General features: G+C 44.7%; 1 protein-coding gene across 2 annotated transcripts in view; it reads right to left on the bottom strand.

Annotated features, from left to right (window-relative positions):
• Positions 1-260: 260 nt before the first annotated feature.
• The window catches only part of STAC (SH3 and cysteine rich domain), a 126,718-nt gene continuing 104,747 nt past the window's right edge, over positions 261-22,231 (bottom strand). For both annotated transcript variants that reach the window (XM_017653520.3, XM_073222671.1), the window contains exons 9-11: positions 9,020-9,071; positions 8,787-8,924; positions 261-5,013 (exon numbers count right to left, since the gene is read on the bottom strand). In XM_017653520.3, the coding sequence (XP_017509009.3) occupies positions 4,915-5,013; positions 8,787-8,924; positions 9,020-9,071 (289 nt within the window). In that variant the 3' untranslated portion in view covers positions 261-4,914. The remainder of the gene's footprint in view (positions 5,014-8,786; positions 8,925-9,019; positions 9,072-22,231) is intronic.

The following is a 22,231-nucleotide window of genomic DNA, read 5'->3' as shown; positions in this document are numbered from 1 at the left end:
TTCCTTTATAGTTTTCTCCAGGGAGTTAAGGAAAATATTTACTTGGGAAATGAACTTTTTGATTTACCTCAGTGTAGACGGGCATACTGGTGGAGTGCACTGGCTGGCATTTCCTCCTTCCCAGGTTGGCACTAAACCATTGACTTGAAGTGCCTACAATGAGTGTCTTTCATTTTAGTTCTACTGCTGTTTGCTTTGGATTTCCTTGTCTTTGAGAGAGTGCTTTAGAAAAAAATTAATGAGAATACAGATGACCTGAATACTTTAAGTGTTTATTTAGTAGATACATTTTGAACTTTATATATGCCAGCATCCACTGAACGATTATAAAGATTACTCATATATTAGAGCACAAAATAAAATGCCAATTGATTCCTCAAAGCAGAAACCATGTGGAACATATTTTCTGGCCACTATGCACAATTGTTTAATCATACACATACACACACACACACACACACACACACACACACACACACACACACACAAATAAAAAATCTAAGGGAAAAATCGAACCTGTGATTACAGAGTACTCAGAAATGAATGAAAATAGGAGCACTTTAATAGGGTCAAAGCTGAACTCAGAGGAGAAGTCATAACTTTGAATTATTTTTTTACCCTAATAAAGAGTTAGGTGAACTAAGCACATAATTTTCAAGAAGGTGTTTTAAAAGGAGAAGCTAGACAAAGGAAAATATTGTCATGCATAGAAAAAGATGGGGGTCAGGTAAGTAACCTAGGAACCTGAGTAAATGAAGCAAGTGGAGGAAATTTAAGGATGCTCCACCACTTTTCTTGGAAATAGGGATTGTACTTTCCCAGGGTATCTTTCAGGACTTCAATACATCCTGCCTTCCATGAAGACATGGAAGATGTTCAATAGCTATTTGAACTTGATGATGAGATGATAAAAAAATCTGCCACTTTCTTATTTTTAAAAAGGAACTGTAAGATAAATTGCCATTGTCTTGTTTATATTTCAGGATACAGTTAAAAGTTTCTATTACTAATTGAGGACTATTTAAATATCTTTATTGGAAGCTAAGAAAAAGTATGTTCTAAGGGTCAGTAACACCAGGTGTTGTGCCAAACACACAACAGAAAGGCAACTGAGCAGAATTTAAGAGACTGTTAAAGGATGTTATTAAAGTAGTTTTAATGTTTTTGTCAGAGTTGTTAGAAAGGGTTTTTGTGTTTTGATAAATCTGTGGAACACACCTGCTCACTCAGTTTCCTGGGAATGCTATTTTGGGCAATGTTAAACTTTCTTTTATTCCCATATTTAAACAAGCTTCTGCCTGGCTGTCTGGTGTGTGTTAAAGCTATCAGAGTACAATAAAGCTGCTCTCTACCTTAGTTTTTCACCCTGCAGGGACACAGATCCCACTTTATCTTACTCCCTACAGAACAGATTGTCTTTAAGCCTTGATTTTTACTATGATTGTGTGTCTGTCATCTTCAGAAATTTATAGGTATCTTCTGAGATGGGGGAAGAGCAGGGCTGTTAGGTGCATGAATATTATGAGAATTCCCTACCCCAGCATTCCCCAAATGATGTTCCTTGTTCTAGTTGATGCTAGTAGGTGTTGCACAGTTCTAAATGCCCTTTTATAGATTCACCATGAAAATCAGCAAATTAAAAGCTCTGGGAAGTCTTAAGCAAAGAAATCTAGTTTATTTTATTTAAATCTAAGCCTCTGCTTGAGCACACAATGCTTTTTTCATAGATGCCTGGGCCTGTCTCTGGGCTGGGGCTGACTGGTAGGTTTCCTCTCTGGCTCTCTTCTCCTTGGAGCAGCCAGTGACTTGCACCAGGTTTTGGACTTGTGTGGTGTGTTTTTGCCTTTTGACAACTTGGCACCTGCCTATTTACATGTAATGTGATCATCCCACTGATTTTATTTCTCTCCCTTTAATAGCAAAGAGGACAAACTCAGAAAAACTACCATGTACAGCCCCACTAGTTGCTTTCATATGTAACCCAGGTGCTAGACTCTTGCCCTTGATGGGAGTGTGTTTGTGTATGTGTTTGGTGTGCAGAATTGGGGAGGAAAAGCAGTCTATGGAACCAGCCCATACTGGTAGTCAGCTGGACGTCTGCACATGTGCTCCTGCAGCGCCCCTGCCCACACTAAAGGTCCTCTCTGTCTGCTAGTGGTGGGGTGAAATGAGCTCTGTTCCCTACCTTCTGGACCCTGAGGAAATTACACTCAGTTCTTCCCTTCAAATCCACCATCACATACTCCATCCTGCAGCACTGGTGGTGGTGGGGCAGGGCATGGGGGTGTGGGGCTGTCCCCTCTGCTATAAAGAAGACCCCGTTTTCCATCTTAACACTTTCCTCTCTGTTCCTGTCCCCACCCCAGAGTGTTTCCTGAGGCCTTCATCTCATTCCCATTCTGAAAGTGTGGCCCTTCCTCCACCCATTTCTTGAGTCTTGAGATCCTTTAAGATTGTGGTCGGTCATAGCTCTATCCATGTTCTTACCATTTGTGCAGACAGGCGGGAGGGGAAGAAGTGCTATGGCTCCTAAAATCTGTGTGTGTGTGAGCATCTGTTGGAATCTGTGTTAATGAGGAACACCTGCCTTTCTCTGATGCCTGAATGGCTCCAGATCTTTAAGGAACACTAGATACCTTGCATTTGGAGGTTAATCGTCTGCCAATACTTGATAACTGCAAAAAATTTGGGGCCTTTTTCTATGGAAAGAGTACTTTTTTTCCCTTTCTAACATTGGCTTAAATTATAAAGCCCCCTATTCCAGTGATCTATTTCTGTATAACACATCATCCAAAACCTTAGTGACTTAATAAAACCCAAACCACGTTTACATTGCTCCTAAATCTATGACTTGGGTGGGGCTCTGCAGGGACAATTGCTGCACCTCTGTGATATTGGGGATCTCAGCTGCAGCAATGTGTGGTCATTCCCTTGAACCTCCTCTGCATGGTGACCTCAGAGTTGATAAACCTACGTAGGGCTCAAGGTCCTCAGGTGAGCACACCAAGAGATCAAGGCAGAGCTGCAAGGGCTTTTTACCCTCGCCTCGGATGTTGTGAGCTATTGCACCTGCTGAATTCTCTTGGTCACGTAAGAGCATCCCTGATCAGTGTGGGACTGGACTACAAAGGGCAGGATGTCAGGAGGCAAGAATCCCTGGGTGGGGCCACTGTGGGGACTGGCTATAGCAGCCTCCTATTCAACGTCAAAAGACAAACTGATTTTTTAATGCAAATGAAATCTACACAGGATGTGGCACCACTGTGCCAAAAAGCTTCCGTGGTTATTCCACCAGAAAGAAAAGGTCAGGAAACATGTTTTCTATGCTCCTTCCAGCCACTGCGCTGTCTTTATTCAATGGAATACTGAAATAGAGGCAAGGAGTGTTTGTACACCGGCATTTCCATGTTATAGAAACGACAGTCATAGGGTCTGCCCCTGGCTCTCAGAGAATCCACCTGGACACTGGACACTCAGTTTGGCATGTCATATTAGACATGGAGGCATTTTTGAATGCTGGCTGTAAAATGAGGGTAAGATACCCAAACTATTGTGAAACCAGCGGCTGCCCCATCTCGGCTCCCAACTTCACACTGAGCAGCAACAAAAGAAATAAATGGAGAATAATGATGCTTTGGTTTGGGAAATAATGCCTTGGTGCACAAGATGCATCTGCTCAAGTCTTTTGGAAACCAACTGTTCTAGTGATTTTATTGCTCTGCAGCAAAATAAATCAAACTGACCTTGATTTCAAGGTCATTGTGAATTGGAGTTTAACCATTTAATGACTGACTAATAAGATGCAAGTTGGAAGGCCAGGAGGAGGCTTGAGGAGGGAAGTATCACAGTATATTGTGTTCTTGTAAACATTAGTACAAGTACAAAGTAAGAGAGGCTCCCCTAGTTGTTGCTAAATAGGCCCAGGTCCCCCACTTTCAGGGGATGAAGCATGAAAGATCCGTTTCCATTGTACGTCTGCTAGGGTAGAACAGGCTGCCCGAAAGGAGAATGGACTCTGATTTGGCTACTTTTCTCCTAAGGTGCTGTTGGTTCTCCTCCATGTTTCTGGTTCTGTGCAATGTGGGCTCAACCTCCAAAGGGAGACCTAGGGAATGGTATCAGGGAAGAAGGCTGTCCCCACGCCAGAGGATGTGAAATGACAACAGAGATCATTATGGAGACTTTTTGCCCATCCACTTCTCCAGCTCCACCTCCTTCAGGAAAGGACTTCATAACTGAAAGGGCTGCATAGTTTCAACAAGTGAGGGCTGTTTGCCCCACCTTCCTCCCTCTTTGCCCTGCATATCTAAGCCTCCCATCCTGTTCTCCTCCCTGCAGGAGGCAGGGCCTGGCAGCCACCTGGGCAGATCAGATCTAAGCAGGTGGTACCATGTCAGCTCAGCCCTCCCATCTGGTGCGCACTGCAGGCTGACCCAGAGGACAGAAGAGACAGCGCAATCGCCAAGGCAGGCCGAGGAGGGCAGTGGAATGTTGCCGGCTAGGGAGCAGGGTTTCCTGATTTCTGCAGGGAGCCTGCTTGGGGTCTCACAGGTGATGGTGCTGATTGCTCAGTCCTGGGGACAAAGCTCTGGAGCCAGAGTCACGTCGGCTGCACCGATCCCAGCCTGGCCCTGGGGCCACACTACAAGCTGAAACACACTCCAGCGGGTTCACTTACACCACATGGACTGGGAGGGAGCTGGGGTTTTGGGGACAGCTATGGTTATGGCTCTGCCACGGCTCAGCCTCCTCCCCACCTCGGGCAGCCTGGGTGTGCTTGCGATGGGCCCTCTGTGGGCCCCGATTCTTGCCTCCCTGTTTCCTGGGGGGCAGGGTCAGTGCAGCAGCGTCTCCGGGTCCACGCGTGAGGCTCGCAGCAGAGCTTCCGTGCTGCAAGAGGAGAGGGGCCAGCAGTCAGGCATTTTCTAGGACATCCAGGGGAACGAGGCCTCTCTTCTTTCCACTGAGGACTCTGATAAAGCCATCTTGTTCCTCTTCAGAAGTCATGCAGATCTGGATGCCAAGGAAGCAAAACAGAAGGCGTCAACAAGAAAGGAGAGGGAAACTGCAGCTTGCATCTCTGCTGTGGTCAGAGGGGCACCCAGTGGGCAAAGGGGGAGCAGTTTCACGGTGTGAAATTGTGGCTCTCTGAGAAAAAGGTTTAACAAAAAGTAGGCAGAACCCTGGGTTTGCACGAGGCCCGGGAAGTGAACGCTTTCTGAGATTCAGCTTTGTGATGAGGAGCAATACAACGGGATCAATAACACTGTGCCCGCCGAGGAGTCACCATGAGGACCGGCAATAAAGCTTATCACAGAGGTTCTTGTGTGGCACAAAATGAGCCCTCAGTATATTATTTGAGATCCAAACTAATGGCTACCAGTTGGCAGGCTTCTGTCACCTACTTGCACGTTTATACACATGACATCAGATGTTAAAGGAAGCGATTGTACTCCTGGCCCCAAGCAAAGCAAAGAGATGCTAACGTCTCACATTTTCCAGAGTAAGACCACCTCTGCTGGGCTTAAAAAGGGGGTGGTAAAAACCATCTGGGTACCCTTGTCACTTCCCACTTCCAGGCCACTGAAGGGCATACAGTGGTGGATGGGGCTGCATGTAAACGAGAGGAGGTTTTGAAGAGAGTTGATGGTGTGTTTGAGCTTCTCCTGCTTCACCTGTTGCTGTGGGTGGTGGGTGATGTCTCAGGTCAGATTCCCCAGAAGCACCTGAGACAGGAACCCCTGTGCTGGAGACTTCCTGGGGGTGTGCTCTCAGGGGCAGGATGGAGTGGCAGGCAGCCGAGCAAAGGCGTGGTCTCAGCTGGAGCCCAGTCTCAGCCCAATCCCAGGGGAGCTCTGGGGCACGAAGCACGCCTTGGCCTAGTCTCACTGTGATGCCAGGGGCCTGGCCTTTGGGACCCATGACAGTCACTGGCCCTGCTGACCTGGGGGTTGGGAGGCATACCTTTCAGGTGTGGCAGTTCTTGCTCCATGAGGGGGGAATGACCTGGAGAATGGGCAGCTATGTGTTGCCAGCAGCTGCCACAGCAGCTGGGAGATGTGGGCACCCTGCTAGTATGGGGCTGTGGGTAGGGCACCCACAGAACCACTGTCGTGGGATTGCACAGAAGAAGGGCTTGGAGAGACCCTTGAGGAATTGATTTGTGTGACTCTTGGGGCTTGTGCATGCAAAGGACTGGTATTGCCGTCCTCTGCTTAAAATCCTCTAAGCTGGTAAACTAAACAGAATACGACATCAAAATACAAATTAGGAGAAAAGTTTGGTAGAATGTTACCAAAGTTTGTGTTGACAAAAACTTGATTTTGAATTGCCTATGACCTATATTTTCTTTTTTACACTTTTTTTTTTTGCCATTTCCCAAATTTTCTCCACAACTGATGCATTTCAGTTTTGTAATCTGGAAACAGTTTATCTGCTTTTCTTGACAGCTCTGATATTACACAGTGAAAATAGTTCTATAGGGATGACAGAACTACGGACAAATTTAAAGAAACACTCTAATGGTATTTAAGGCTGATTTAATAGGAATATTTTATGAATTCCAAAATGAAGAAAACATACTCTGTCAATGCAAACTCTAGTTGTGTTCACAACCAAAGGATAACTTAATTCTATCTGGAAATAAGAGCTCTGTGAAAAAAAGTAATATAATAATGGTGAGATAAATCAACCCCACAGGTAGAAATGCAATTGAATCAAAGAGAAGCACTGCATTTCTTTTCAGAATCGCGTTTCTTCTATTTCCCTGCTAATGCCCACTGGTCTCTTGATATCTTTAGACTTACAAATATCACACTGGCTATTTCCTGATGCTTATCAGGTAATTTTGGGTGGCACTGGCCGCTGCACATGAATTCCCCATTGAGGCTTTACTCTGAGTGATGATGGGGACGAGGGAAGGGACCTTGCCAAGCACTTGGAGGTTGGACCCTGTGTTGGCACATCACAAGGGCAATCATGTGACCCTCATCTCTGCACCTATGCTGATTTAACAGATAAGAGCAGAGGTGACATTCAAAGGTGACGTTGCCAAAATCACACCGGATGTGGGTCCATCTCCGTGTGACCCCAGAATCTGCATTCTTGCCGTGACATTATACTCTCCCCAATTAACAAGCATGTTTTGAAGTCCTACACCTAAAATAATTTAGGACACTAAAGCAGAGACAAATTAAACATTTTTTTCTATAGAGGCTTTTAAAATGCAAGTTTTCTTTCACTTGGCTTACATTTTCCAAAAATTGGTTGCCTCATTGATGATACAGGTTGAAAATAGAGCATTTGTGTCGGGGTAAAGTGACCTCAGTGCCTTCTGCTGATCCGTGTGTAACTGGGAATAAACAATGTCTCCAGTTGTCACTACTGTGGGACTTCAAAGTGAGATAATGGAAAGGAAGGTCATTCTCAAGCCCTAGCTTTGATCAGAACCCCTAGGCAGTTTGTAAAAGAGACTGATGTCTGCCTTTGCCCTGGGAATTCCGCCCGAGCGGGTCCGGGATGGAGTCCAGGGACCTGGATTTTTCAACAAGTTCCCAGATGACTCTGGATCACATGGTCCAAAGACCACATCCGAAGACACATCAGGCTGGACAAAGGTCGGGGGTTACGGAACTTTTCGTAGAATATTATGGGCAGATCCATTTGGCTCTGAATGAATGGTTCAGGCTGAAATGCTCTGCGTGTTTTGAACATGTCTAATTGAAGATGCTGGGTGGTTTCCCTCACCCTTCTTCCCAGCCTAGCACACAAGTTGGACCATGAGGATGGAGAAAGTAGGTGCAAGCTCACTCCCAGAAAATATGATTTTTGGGGGGGTACTATGGCCAAAGAATTGGTAGGAGTTATTGAGCAGATGTTCTGCTCCTAGAAATTGATCAGCTTGATCAAATTTTAATTTGTCTTCTGGTTTCACTGATTTGTATTTTAATAACATAAAAGCAGTGTTTAATTTCAAATGGGGAAGTCCAAGATTATTCTTAGAAAAAGAAATCAAACATGCCAGCAAAATTATTTAATAACACGACCAATAAAGATGAAGACCTTTTCTGAATTTATTTCATTCAAAAGACTCTTCAAATTTTTGGAATAGGAAGGATATAGTTGGGTAAACTTGGAGATGTTGGAAGCACTGGCAAGGAACCAAGCTGGGAAAGTGCCCATTTGCTTTGTGGGGTATGTGTGGCATTAGAGATGAGATCTCAGTCTGATGAGAAGGATTCCACGGCTGGGAATCAATAGTGACTCAGTAGGGTGCCCACATGAGCAAGAATCTGTTTTCAAGGGACCCTCTGGTCCTAGGACACTTGCTTCCTTGGGAGTCAAACTGTATAAACAGTGCTTTACTGTTTAAAGTCTGTTCCACATTCTCCAGGGCACATGGCTCAGTGGAAGGCATGGACTTGGAGCTTGCAGACCTATGTTTAAGTTTCAGCCTGGCCATTAACCAGAGTCCAAACTGGACAGCTGCCCACATCACACACCAGCGGTCCTCAGAGAGAAACCCTGGGACCAGACGTCCTCTCCCTCCCACCATACGTTATGTACATGCCCTCTTGTGAACAGATACCACCCAGTGAGCTTCCTATCATTTCGGTTTTGCCTGTTCAGATACTACCACACTGTGTCATTCGAGCAGAGTAAGAATATCTTTTCTCCAAGTGAATACTTTGAACAGGACCCCATTCATTCAGCTTTATATGTACTGCTCAGTTAAAATGACTTATTCTGTCTTGGTCATGAATTTGGCGTGTGTGTGCTTTACTCACCTGGTTCTCCTTCAGTGTTATCTGCCCCTGTTCCTTACACCCAATGAAGGTTCTAACACATCTAAAAATCTTCTCATTTTGTTGTACTCTCTGAACAAAGTTGGCTGGAAAGAAGCCAATTCTGTCTTGAATTTTCCCCTGAAAGGAAAAGGAGCATGCATCCACAGTTGTAGCATCCATTGTAATTAGTTACCAAATGATTTTTTTTTTTAAAAAGAAAGAGAAATACTTACTTTCCACCAGTCTTCATTGGTGTCCTCCAGAAGAGTAATAATGTCCCCTGGCCTGAAATGAAGGGTCAGTGAGTTGGGCAAAAGAAGGAGATGGCACTTTAAAGTCAGAAGTTAAGTTTTTAATTTATACAAATAATCCTAAAATGCATAGGAGTAAAATAAACAAGACTTACAGCAGTTCTTCCTACTCATGAAAATTGCTTTGCTATATTCAAAGCAAGTGTGATTTCTGTGCTGTATTTTTAAGATCTATTTAGCTTTATTTTTACATATAGATGATCATATTTGCATTGTAAAAAAATCCCCAAAATTTGGAAGTTTATAAGATCAAGGTGCAAGCTCCCCTTTATCTTCCGTCTCATGATCTTCCTCCCAGTGCCCAGAGGTGACTGCTGTTAAAGGTTTCCTGCGTCTCCTTCTAGGCCCTCTCCCGTGCACTGACATGTACATGTAGATATATGCATGTATTTTGATTTTTCTTTTGTTTACTACTGACAACCAGAATTAGTCATTATCTTTATTGAAATCTCAGTACCTGCTTGACCTAGTACATTTTTGCTTAGCTCTATTTTCCCTGCCTGCCACCTTTATGTTGGTATTTGGACTTTAGTTCTAGACTTGTGTGTGTGTGCATGTGTGTGTGTGTGTGTGTGTATGTCATTCACCAGGAACTATTAGGTTTAGCTGTTTTTGTTGTTGGTATTGTTGATGTGGTAGTTTTTGGTCACTTCTTGTTTGATTTTCACGTCCACGTGTGTGGGTGAGTGTGTGGATGTGAGCTTTAATTCCTTCTACTCAGCACTTCTGGAGTTTTTACAATCTGAAGACACATTATTTTTCAACTTGAAAAAATTTCGTCTATTAAATTTTTTCAATTTTTCTCTCGTTCATTTTCCCTTGTTCTGGAACTTCTGGCCAACACAGGCTGGGCCTTCTGGATCAGCCACCCACACATTTTGTCTTTCTTACACATTTTCCATCACTTTTTCCCCCTGCTATGCTGTTAATCTTTTTTTACAATTTTCCTGATCACTACGTAGTCTTGTCGCTTCTATCATTCATTATAATGATAAGAATTTTTAAGAAAAAAATAATTTCCAAGGGTTCTTTAGTATTTTCTAGAAATTGCCTTTTCGTATTGGCCACTTTCAGTTTTGTATGCATTATTATAATGGATTGTTCTGAGGATGCTATCGTATTTCTAGAACAATATCTCTTCCATTTACTGATACTTTTTTTACCCCAGGAATAGTTGACCTGTCCTTTACTACTTCTTCATCTCAGGAGATTTTCCCCAACATCTGTGTCTGCAAAGGGTCTCTCTCCCACAAGCGAGGGTTAACTTCAGGCTCTGTGCAAGATAGCAGGCTGTGTGCCAGTGGACGCATCTCAGATTTGGTTGTTTGAAAGTATAGTAGGCAAGCAGTCTGAAGCTTCCAAAGGCTAAAACAAGGAGGGAGGGCTCTCGAACCTTGGTTGGTGAGAGGGTCAGTTCATTTTCCTCCTAAGGAGAGCCTCCTTTCCTTCCCCGCTGCTGTCTAGAAGGCCTGGAGGTCCAGAGTTATCTAAACACAGTTTTTCTCTTTCTCAGACTTCTGCACCCACATAGGAGCCCTCCTGAGGCATGAGTTCCCTTTCTTTTGAGTATGGGCATTGGTTTAATTCTGGAGTCAACACCAGTGTGCCTATTGCTTATAGAAGCAGTAACGTGATGTTATGAGCACAGTTGGGGCTGTGTATCAGTTATGTATCACCATGACAATGCTATGTAACAAATAGCCCCACACCTCCATGGCTCACTCCCATGGCTGGCTGTTGGTTGGGATGACTAGAGTGACTTGCCCTATTCCATATTTCTCACAACCCAGAAGGCTAGTTTGGACATTCATGGCAGTGCCAGAGTTTCAAGAGAAGCAAATGGAGATACAGGAAACACACAGGCCTAGGCTCAAAACTGATACGCTGTTACTTCTGCATCATTTTATTGGGCAAAGCAAGTCACCAGGCCAGTCCTGACTCAAGGGCTGGGGTAGCAGGCTCCACCTCTGTGGTGAGAGGGACACAAAGTCTCATGGCAAAGGGCACAGACACAGGGCCCTGAAGAATTGGGGTCAATAGTACAGTCAAGCCACTGGAAACACCCTAATGTCTTCAGTGAATTTGCTGTGGGTTCAATGTCTCTTTGAATGGGCTCCTATGTTGAAAGTTGTTTTTTTCTGAGCTTTCTTTGGTCTCTGGTGATTTTCATTGTCTTCAGATCAATTCTACTTGTAGTCTGCCTGGAGATTCCCCAGATTTTCAGCTCTCTGAGAGCATTATTTCTTGTTTTCTAGTACTGTTATGGATGTATTCGTAAAAAAATATGTTTTTGGATATTAAAAGGGATTGGAACAAAGGGGGAAGATTTGTGTGCTCATTTTGCTATTCTGATTCAGTCTCCTCACTGTCATTTTCAATTCTTGGTTAATATGGATCTTTGTAGGGGATTCCAAATATAACAGGCTTGTGCTGGAAGCATTAAACACAACTGGCATTTTGGTATTTCAACAGACACAGTTTCATGCTGATGCCATGGAAATTGAGACGGCTGAAAATCACTCTTTTCCCAGGTGAGGGATTTCATTAAGCAGCAAGGATGAAAGTTGATGTAGAAAAATCTTTCTACCTCCAGCAGATTTTACTTAACCTACTAACCTAAGAAAAGTGTTAGCTTCAGCGATGATGACTCTGCTGATGGCTTTGTAGAAACTGTAAGAAGACTAAAGCTGGAGACTGGGGAGGTCCCTTTTCAAAACTAAGGATAGAAAAGGATGCTGCTGAATCCAACCTTTATATAATCGACAGTCTGACTGCATGACCCATGTTACCAAAACTGCACATTAGAATAGGCGCTCTCTGGAATGTACACATAATTTTATGAGAAATACCGACATACTCCTGACAGGGTAATGAGGATTCTGTCTTTTTCTATAAAAGAGCTCTACCAGGATCAGAAGATTGTTTGGTGAGCAAGGAGGTTTACATTCATCATTTATTCTTTGTTTTTTGTTTACCTACTCATTTGACAAGAAAAACAGAGCTATTTTACTAGCCATATGCTTTGGTGAATAAAGTCCTTACTGAAGCTAATATTCTGAAAAGAAAGATAGGTGATAAGCAAATATATAGTAAAACATTTAATAAATACATAAGTAATGATGAATATTTAACTGATAAGCATGAACCTGCAAACTGCCTTAAGAGCTATGATGGAAATGAGCAGGAGGAGGTTATAAAGAATAAGGGGCTGCTCCTGTCCTAGTCAAATACTCCGATCAACTGGGGACACGGCCAATGCCTCCTATTGCTGTAGGGAGAATCTCGCTCTAGGGCAGCACTTGGGTCCAAGACTAGAGCAACTCTAAATCGGGGCCAGCAAAGCTGTGGCTTGTGGGATTTATGCTGTGAAGCCCCTGCGTGGCATTATCTGCTCTTCCCAACTGAGCCTGCAGGCAGACTTAAAATCCTTTTCAACACCGGGCTCCAGGCGGGGATCTGAGGAGGCATGTAATGTAATGTTTTTGTTTATTCTTTAAAATGGGTCTTGACTCAGTTTTGAAACAGTGATTAGAGCCTGATCAATTCCCCACTGGCAGCTGATGATGTCAACACCCAGCCACTTCCCTTTGGGCCCTCAAATGCTAGGCCACTATGCAGCAGGCTGAGCCCTGACCACCCTGGGGCTGGGTACCAGGTAACTAGGGACAGCCTAGATGTGCTGGAACCTGTGGCCTCCTTCAAATTAGCTAATGCACAGGAAGCCTGGGGAACCTGGGGAACCTAGGTAACCCTGGCTGCTGGCCCCACGGGAGCTGCACCCCCAGCCCCAGCTTGCTGTCTTCTGCCTCCCAGGGGCAAGCCCTCGTGGCCCCGTGCGGTAGACCCTCCACTCTCAACTCAGATCGTTCTCAGCTGGTTCGCAAGTGGTTCTCCCAACTGTTTCTCCCAACTGTGGTGTTGCTGTGCTGTGTCTCGCCATCAAAGAGCTATATCTGGACATTCTGCCCACCTGTCCTAGGTAGGAGAGCCTTGACATTGCTGCTGGAGGAGTGGAGGCCAGATAGTTAAACTTCTTCCTCTGCTTGGCCCAAGGTTGGACATGCCAGTACATGATTCTGCCCCCAGCTGTTTTTTATGTCTGTGGCTGGCCAGACCCCTTCCGTGGAACAATTCTTTCTTACGCTTATCACTCCAGGCATGTTGAAAGAAAGCCCTGCCCTGGTCTAACAGCTTGTCTCTTTCATTCAGGTGACTTAATGCTCCTAAACCATTATGCATAGATTTTAGAATTTATCCGTTTCTGAATTCTTGGGGATGAACTTGTCAGGCCCCCAAACACTTAAAAAAGGTTCCCTTTGCTTAATTCAATCAAAACATCCCAAGTCCAAGTAACAGTTCTGCTAGACTGTAACCCCATTGTAACATATATAAAGGATAATGCAATTCATAAACAATAAAAGCATTGGATTCCTGTCTGGTGCATAGAGATCAGAGCACCACAGCAAGCCTTTTCTTTTTGTTTACTTAGTAAAATTTGTCTTAGGTCTAGAGGAAGATTTTCAGGTTGGTTGCATTGTGATTTTTGTAAGTCTTGAAATGATGAGGAACTTATAGGCTATCAGCAAAGAGTAGAAATAAAATAATAAAAGCTAACTATAGAATCACGGCCTAACGGTGCGGAGAACAGTTTATTTGTGAGCCTGTGCATGTTCATGTGTATGCGTGTGGGCCTTGATAGTTGCTGTGTGGGTTCATTTTCCTCTGCTTCCCTCATTTCTCAATTTGCCACGTGGATGCAGGGACCCATCTCTTCCACCACGAGGTAAACTGATTTCAGAGGCTCAGAGGGCACAGCGTGCACTGAGCCTACAGATGATGTGAGCTGAGCCCAGCCAGCTGCAGGGAGCTTCTGCAAAGGGTTGTGGAAATGACTTGGCCTTCCACAGCTGCGAGCTCCTGTACTGGAGTGTGAGCTGAGCCCCTACCCAGACCCTCTCCATCCCCATGTGGAGCATGGATTCCTAGGAGTGGAGACAGGGGTGCCCTCCAGATGAAGGCCTCTCCCCCACCATCTTAGACCACCCCAGATCTCAGATGGGCCCTTTTTTGGGAAGCCATGGGGGAGTGTTCTTCCCTTTCATAATGTTAGACTGACTAATTTGAAATGCAGAGAACATTTTACTTTATCCTCCATCTCTGCCTATTGGAAATTACATGATCTTCAAGTGTGTTTTGATTGCCTGTGACATGTTAGGTTTTGGGTGTCACCCGGTGTACAAAGATGAGAGGTTTTTCTAAGCATCAGTTTTCCTATCTATAAAGTGAGGATGACAGTACCTACTTCATCAATAGTTCTGAGGACTAAGTGAGGTAGTATTTGTAAAACACATTTAGATAAGCCCACAGCAGATGGTGGCTGTTACTGTAATGAAGACATAATTACTGCTCTAAAGGTGTTGCTGATCTTAAAAGGAAAGACACATAAGCTGGTGATTGACAGTACATGTCATTGCTAAATGAAAAGAAATATGCTGGGGACACAGGCAAGTGTGGAACTGACCCCAACAGAATTCCCAAACATAGACACCTCACCCACCTTAATTATTTTTATATGATTGCATACTATGCATAACAAATACATTATGACCTGTATTTTCTTTGCCAAATTGCTGGAGCAAATGAGAATGCACACATGGAAGTTTCCAGCACTGTGACTGCTACATAATAAGGGCTTAAAAATTCTGATCGCTTCCTCAAAATGTAATTATTCAATTGGAAATTAGAAGATCTAGTGATTATTAACTTTCAAGTTGAATGTCCCCACAGGTTTTTAGCAGGGATAGTTGTTTAATGATATAGTGTTTGACCTCTGATGTGATTTAGAGCTTTGGAAAAGCTTCTCCCTCTCTTTACACCCCCATCCCTCTTGACCCTCCACTCCAGGGAGCGACCACAAAGGTGTGGCAGGGTGCAGGGGCTGATGGCAGTAGAGATGCTGGAAGGGTTGAGGAGGACAGACAAATAGCCTAGAGGGACAGCAGCGTCCCTTGAATCAAGTGGGCAAGACCAGTTCCACTTTCACACAAGTGAGGAGGTTCACAGAGACTTAAGTGAATAGACTTATGGGCAGTGTTTCGATCCACGACGAATGCCTCTTGATCAAGCTGCCCCTTGTAACACTTGAGCCTTGTCAGGACTCATCTGAGCTGCCCATTTCACTTCCAGTATTTTGATATATCTTACCCTTTCTCATTCGTTAGGCAAAAAAAGCTGCCAATTAAGCTTACAGCCATTGTATTCATTCAGCCAAAGCAGATGTCCTGGAAAACCAAACTCAGAGGAACAGAAAAGCAGTCAGCCAAACTGCTCCATTGATTTTAGGTTTGCTGCTTAATTTCCTGACAGACCCAGTTCTCAAGTTTCCATGACCCTGGTCCAGAGCCTTTTACAGCCTGAGCCCATGGGTAGGTAACACAGAACTCCTGAACCTGGCAGTGTGATTCAGTCTGAAGCCTGGCTTCTGCAAGACTGCCTGAACTTTCCCAAGTCCAGAGGTCAGCTCAGAGAAACAGCGTGCAGCTAAGGGGCCGTTCGGGTGGGATTTGGTAAATGTTCCCCACCTGTCATGGCTCATGCTGTCCAGCCCTAATTGAAAGAGGCATTTGAGTGAGAGGGAGGCTGCTAAGCACATTAGTGACATTCGGGAAGAGCTGTATTTCTGGACACAGTACGGCATCAGAACATAATATGCATCAGAGACTTTCCTCAAATAGCCTTAATTGCATTTTGATGTCCTGGTGACTGTGAAGATGATTTTTAAATCAAATTGGTGCATTAGAATTACATTTAGTTTTAATTAAGTTGATGCATTTGCCAAGCAGTAATGTACTTTGAGAATGGAAACGAGACACCAAGGGAGTCTTATTCTGTCTTACTCCCTCTCATGGGCTCTCCTTTTCTTATTTTATGGAGGGTTTATAAAACCTTGCAGAGTGAAAGACATCACCACACATTTACAGGCCAAGAGTCCAACGCAGACCAGTGTACTGAGCATCAATTGAGAATCAGGAAAGCGAGCTTCAGTTTTGGGTCTGCTGTTGGCCCCTGTGTATCTCTGGATATGTCACAGTTCTCATGTCTGGCAGATAATCAGAATTTAGATTTCCAGGTGGAATTAGACTCTCTAGGCCTGGGTGGGGCCCAGCAATCTCTATCTTAATAATAGTTTCCTGGAGAGTCTCATGGCCTGGAGCAAGTGGTTTAACTATCCTCATCATGACTGTAAAATACTATCTGCTTGTGTGACCTCACAGATTGGCTACAAGAACTTCAGGGGACGTCAGGAGAAGTTGTGACAGACTTTGAAACAGACAAAAAATACTACTGATTTGTCTGGGCCATCTCCTGCTTTCAGTGTCTCGGAGTTACTTTCTGTAGGTTGTAGAATATGGATCACAAGGCAAATGACTCTTGTCCATAGAAATGCAAGTGAGGTGTGTCTGGTGGAATGTAATCAATTATTACTCTATGAATAGTACCAGTTTTGTGTGCATTTGTACATCCACTCCAGCCCCCTGACTGCCTGCATATATGTCATGCTTGAATTCTTCTTTGAAAATAGATGTGACATGTTGCTGGTTCTCTCACTCATTAATGAATTAAATAAAAATTCTGACATGTGTTCATCTTATATTTGTATAGAGTCACAATTTTATCTTGATTTTTAAAAAATTATCAGCCACCAGGAGTGACTTTTCACAGACACGTTCTATAGAACACAAGCTCTCTGGTCTTAAGAACAAGACTTGACAGTCCTCATAGACTTGGAAGGAGTAATGTGAGTGGCCAACATGGACTTAATTAATATGCTATTCTTGTGAATATTAGCTAATTAGACAAATGGTTGCCTGGTTTCATTCAGACTCACCCATAGGAAAACTCAAGATTCACTGCTTCCCAGAAAGAGTCTCATGATTTAAGAATCTAAATTCTTATTTGGGTTACAAAAGAAGATATGTTTTTCTTGGGGCCCCCCAAATTCCCGTATTCTGATGCACACTGAGGTATCTTTCTTCAAATTTACGAATATTGAAAAAGCAATTCCCTCTCTCCCTCTCTTGTGTTTTAAGTTTCCCTCTTACCTCTCTCTTTTTTTCCTGTTATGAAACATGGCCATTATCACATAAATCTGTTTGGGGAGAACTACTAAAAATGAAAATGACTTAGATGTGGGAGGTTGAAATGGTTTCTTTTGAATAGGCTTTATATGGTTACTAAAATATTCAATTGAACCCTTAAGTCTTTTATTTACTTTCTATCTTTTATCTCAAAGTCCCTAAGATGTTTTAGGGGTTTGTGTTTACTTGGGATTATTTACACCTGTTGCTTACATACATGATATGTCAACTCTGTAAAATGGTGCGTTGGTGTGAATAATAAGTAATGGCTGCAAGACTGCATTGCAGACTTCTGAACCCAGCAGCAGTGAGGACAATGGCACCGTCACATTGTAAATGCGGAGGGTGGGGCTTGTGTTCATCAGAAAGCTAAGCGTGTCCTGTCAGGCTCTTGGTAATGATGTGTGTGTGTGTCTGAGTACTGTGTGTGACTGAATGTATTTGAGGTGGCACGTGTGTATGTGTGTATGCGAGTGTGTATGTATCTGAACGTGACTGTGTGGGAGTGTGTGTGCAGATGTCAGTGCATCACACACATACACTCATCCACTTGGCCAAGAGGATGGCTTCACGCACACCAATGTGAATTCATGTGGCAGTGTATGATGCCGGTGCTGACTGTAGAAAGTGTTCTCCAGTTTGTGTTTCAAGTAGCATTTTCAAGGGCTTTGCTTAAGAAATAAGCTGGTCTATCCATAAAGTGTAATTTTTGGTGGTCTTCAAAAAACTTGCTTATTAGGGTTATTGTGGAAATTGTCTGAGACCTTGAAGTACAGAAGGTGATGATCTACTGTACAAGCTCATTACACTCAGAGAGAGGAACCTGGGTGGCTTTTTAGTGTTATCAGATTTTCAAGTCATCAGCTACGGGCTAGAGGTTCCAGGCGTGGTGGCATCACACCTTTCAGGTCAGTGGTGAGATTCCACACCAAGAGGTGTAAGGCCCACACCGCAGATCTGCCTTGGAAGGTGAGGGAGAGGGTGTCACAGCCTCCTTATCACTGCCCTGATTAGATAAAGCCCCACTGGAAGGGCTAAAGACCAGAGAGAGCCTGTAGTTAAAATTTTCACTTTTTGTAGAGTCAATTTCTCTACTGCACATCATTAGATTAGTGTTACTGAGGCTGTTCAGAAGACTGGGCAAGGAAACATTGCGAAAAGATGCAAATATGAAGATGAGGTATCTAAAATATACAGTGCACCTTGCTTTGTGCTGGGTATGAAGTCCCATCTTTTATTCACATGAGCTCCTGAAATACTCAGTCTCTCCAGGAAGGAGAAAACTGAAGCATTAGTGAATAGACTATTCACTCACTCAAGTTGACGCAGTGGAGAAGGATCAGAGCTGGAAGGCAGACCCAGGTCTCCTGGGCCCCTGATATTGCTCTTTCTTTCCTGCCACCTGCTTCTCTCCTACTCTCTGCCCAGGCTAGTGGAGAGACAGAGCATTATCATGGGAGGGGAGCTCCAGAGATTTGGGTAGGTCATGGCAGATGCATTTATGAAGGAAGTTGATTTTGCACTGAAAGTGCAGCAAGGCAGACTGTGGGAAGCCTCTGCCTGTAGGCAGCATTCGGACACTGGTAATGGGGCTGCAGCACTTGTAAGACGAGTATGCACCACCCTTGGAATAGCGGGGGGCACCCAGCCTCTCCTCTCTGGGGCCGCTCTTCCATCCCTTAAGTGTGATTGTCCAATAAAGGCCTACCAGGGTTTCTTCCAAGTTGCCACAGACCCTTTGTTCTTTGTGGACACCACCCTGGACTACTTTTGGTCTCCTTTCCTACAACTTCTTCTTGACAAGTAATATTCATCATGGACTCAAGGTCCTTCTCCTTCAGGAAACAGGTCCTGGCTGCCCCTCTGTGTTCCGTTCACTTCCTCTTTTATAGTTTCTATTATATTATCACAGAGGTGATGTCCCCAGTAATTGTACATCCAGGCGCAGCATTGGTTCATGTAATCTCCTAATATTCATTCAGTCATCAAATATTCATTGAGCATCTACTATGTTCCAAGAACTCTACTGTGCTTACACGGGTATAAAGGTTAGAACTCACAGGTTTGTTCTCATGGAATTTATAAGGGACATAGAGGTTAACCAAGTAATTCCAGAAACACATAAATACAAGTTGAGGCAAGCATTTTAAAGGAAATAAATATGGTGTCGTGAAAGTGTTTAACAAAGGAATCTCACCCAAATCGGGGATATCAGGAACAGCTGCATCAAGGAAGTGAAATCTGAGCTGAGATTTAGTGGGTGCAGGATAGGCAGCTGGCAGGGCCTCTGTGTGTGTGTGTGTGTGTGTGTGTGTGTGTGTGTGTGTGTGTGTGTGTGTGTGTGTATGTGATGGTGGTGGTGGGTGGGCAGGAGGATGGGCTGGGGAGCAGACTGCAGGAAGAGAAATCTCCTGGCAGGTGGTTGTGTGGTCCTTGTGGGGAAGTAAACAGAGTCAGTGGGATGGAGCAGAGAGGTGAGGGGAGCAGTGGTGTCAGACAGCAGAAGGGTTACCAGGGATCAGACTGTGAGGGTCCTGGGGGTGTCTCCACAGTGCTCTGGTCTTTATCCAAGGGAAATGGAGGACATGGGAGAGTTTTAGGCAAAGACGTGTGTCATGAGCAGAACTAGGGCAGGCATAACGACGATCTCCTTTTACAAGTGCAGAAGTAAAAGCTCAGATGGCTTGTGTAGTTTTCCCAGGCTTCAGGGGGTCACGCAGCTAGTGAGTGGCTTGGCCGGGACTTAAGCCCATGTCAAATGATGCCTGCACTTTTATTCTTAAACATTCAAGGAATCCATGTTGATATGTTCATCTCTCTCTTTTTCCTTTCTTGTCTAAAAAGGAAGCATTTTCTTCTGGAGTCTAAATAGAACTGATTCGAGCTGACACTATTAAGCTTCAACTATGTACCACATATTATTACATTATTTAAGCACAGCCATCCCCCCAGGGATAAGGCCTTCTTATGTCCATTTTCAAAATTAGCAAACGGAGGTTCAGAAAGTTAGGTAATCGGCTCTATTGCTAGGAAGCAGAGGAGCTGGGAGGTGCTGCCATCCCATGGGCCGAAGTCTAGAAGACCTCCAGCAACTGTACTGTCACTTTAGAGTCCTCACCACCCAAATGGACTGGAGGGAGATGCTGGGGACAAGACCAGAAGCACAGAAGCCAGGCAGGGCCAGTGACACCAGTCCAGGGGAGAGGTGAAGGCCCGGCTTATAGTAGATTTTAGGCAAAGAGAACCAGTTGGGCTTGAACATTAAATACATTTGCGCACAAGGTAAAGGGAAGCCCCTGATGGCAGGCCTGAAACCTGGGCAGATGGTGACAACTTCATGCTAAGGAGGTGTGTGGGAGGGAGGGCGGAGCAGCGGCGTGCCAGCCACTCCTGGAAGTGTGGAACTGGACCGTCAGCTCTGTCCTTAGCACTGAGCAGGCTGAAGCAGCGATTCAGCAGCTCTGATCATGGCTCTTGGCCTTGCCCATCTGGGCCTTCTTGCCCTCAAGCTCAACTCCCGGCACTGCCTGTCCTCTCACCTCCTCTGAGCTCCATCCTGAGGGCAGCACCCAGTGTGCTCCCCGGGTCAGAGCACAGGTGGGTAAGAATGGCATTTAGTTACAAGGAGTCTTTTTCTACCTGACAGTTTAAGGAGAAAAAGATGATTCACAAAGCCCCAGCTCATTCAAGGAATTACACCAAATCCCCTAAGCACTGCCTTATATAATCGAAATCAAATGCTTGGCTTTAAAATGGGAACTTACAATCTTTCGGCAGAAAAAACCAGGAAAAAGTTTGATTTATTACTCCAATATGGCAGTCGATATAATGCAGACATTTCACTCCTGGGAATGAATAGTCCCATTTGCCTTGAAGCAGACTGTAAATGTTGGATTCGTGACCAGACAACTTGACTTTCAATGGCCTGCAACTGACTAAAATAAGCACAAAAATTTACGACCACTACCAGGCAGCTGGATGTCACCCCTCGGTACCCCAATGACAATCTATATCTCTCTGGAATTGCTTTTTTTCTGATGACTTCAGAATAATCTTCTAATACAAAACAGTGGGACCTGCACAATAGGAAGTTGTTGGAATTTAAATTCTAGATACCCAAATGACAATCTCAAGAAAGACCCAATATACTGTACTTACTGAAAAGTAAATATATATCACCCTCGTCTTCAGCAGCAGATGGTTAATTCTGGACCATCAGGCAAAGCCAGCCATGAATCTAGCAGGCTCCAACCTTCAGGGCTCGTGTCTCTGAGGGAACAGGGCTTCCCTCCCTCAGCAGAGGCCCTCTCCTCATTCTGTACTGAGGCCCAACTGCAGGTAGCGCGTACAACTCTAGCCGGTGGGCTCATTGTGGCAATTTTTATTCAGTGATGGAGAGAACTCAGTTGTACGAGAGCCCAGGTGTGTGAACACATCTAAAGAGCCAGAATCCAGGCCCGGAACTCTGCTCTGGAAAGGCCCATGAATCACTTGGAAGCACAATTCCCAACGAGGCTGACCTTGGGTGTGAGCCGCGGAGCTACCAGGGGGAAAGCTGTGGAGCCCCTCTGGCTGTTGCACTGTGAGGGGCAGCTGAGCTGCTGAGGTTGCCCTGGGGGCATATGGAACTCTGGAAACAGTCTGATTGGAGCCTTTTGGGCAGCTTCTCCTTTTAAAAGGCTTTGGGGAAAGTGGAAGAGGAGAGGCAGGTTTCCCTGAGTTTGGTCACTGTACTGGGGAGGTGGGAAAGGGACTGTGCCTAGGAAAGGCACAAGCGGGGGATGTGGAGACCCACACAGCTCTAGGGGGAGAGACGAGGCCTCCACAAAGCCATCTGAAGGGTCTGGCTGGAGACTGGTAACCCGGCGCCTGGCCCCTAGATGAGTGGAGCCCACCCCCGCATGGAGGCTGTTTCTCTACGGCTCCCACGGTTCAGCAGCTTTCATGCTTATTTATCTCTCCCCTTTCCTGGTGCAAGGAAAGCCCATGGGGCTGG

This window comes from Manis javanica, chromosome 15, assembly GCF_040802235.1.
Source record: "Manis javanica isolate MJ-LG chromosome 15, MJ_LKY, whole genome shotgun sequence".
Taxonomy (NCBI): Eukaryota; Metazoa; Chordata; class Mammalia; order Pholidota; family Manidae; genus Manis; species Manis javanica.
The sequence above is the reverse complement of the archived record's forward strand: the minus strand, read 5'-3'. Positions and strand labels throughout refer to the sequence as shown.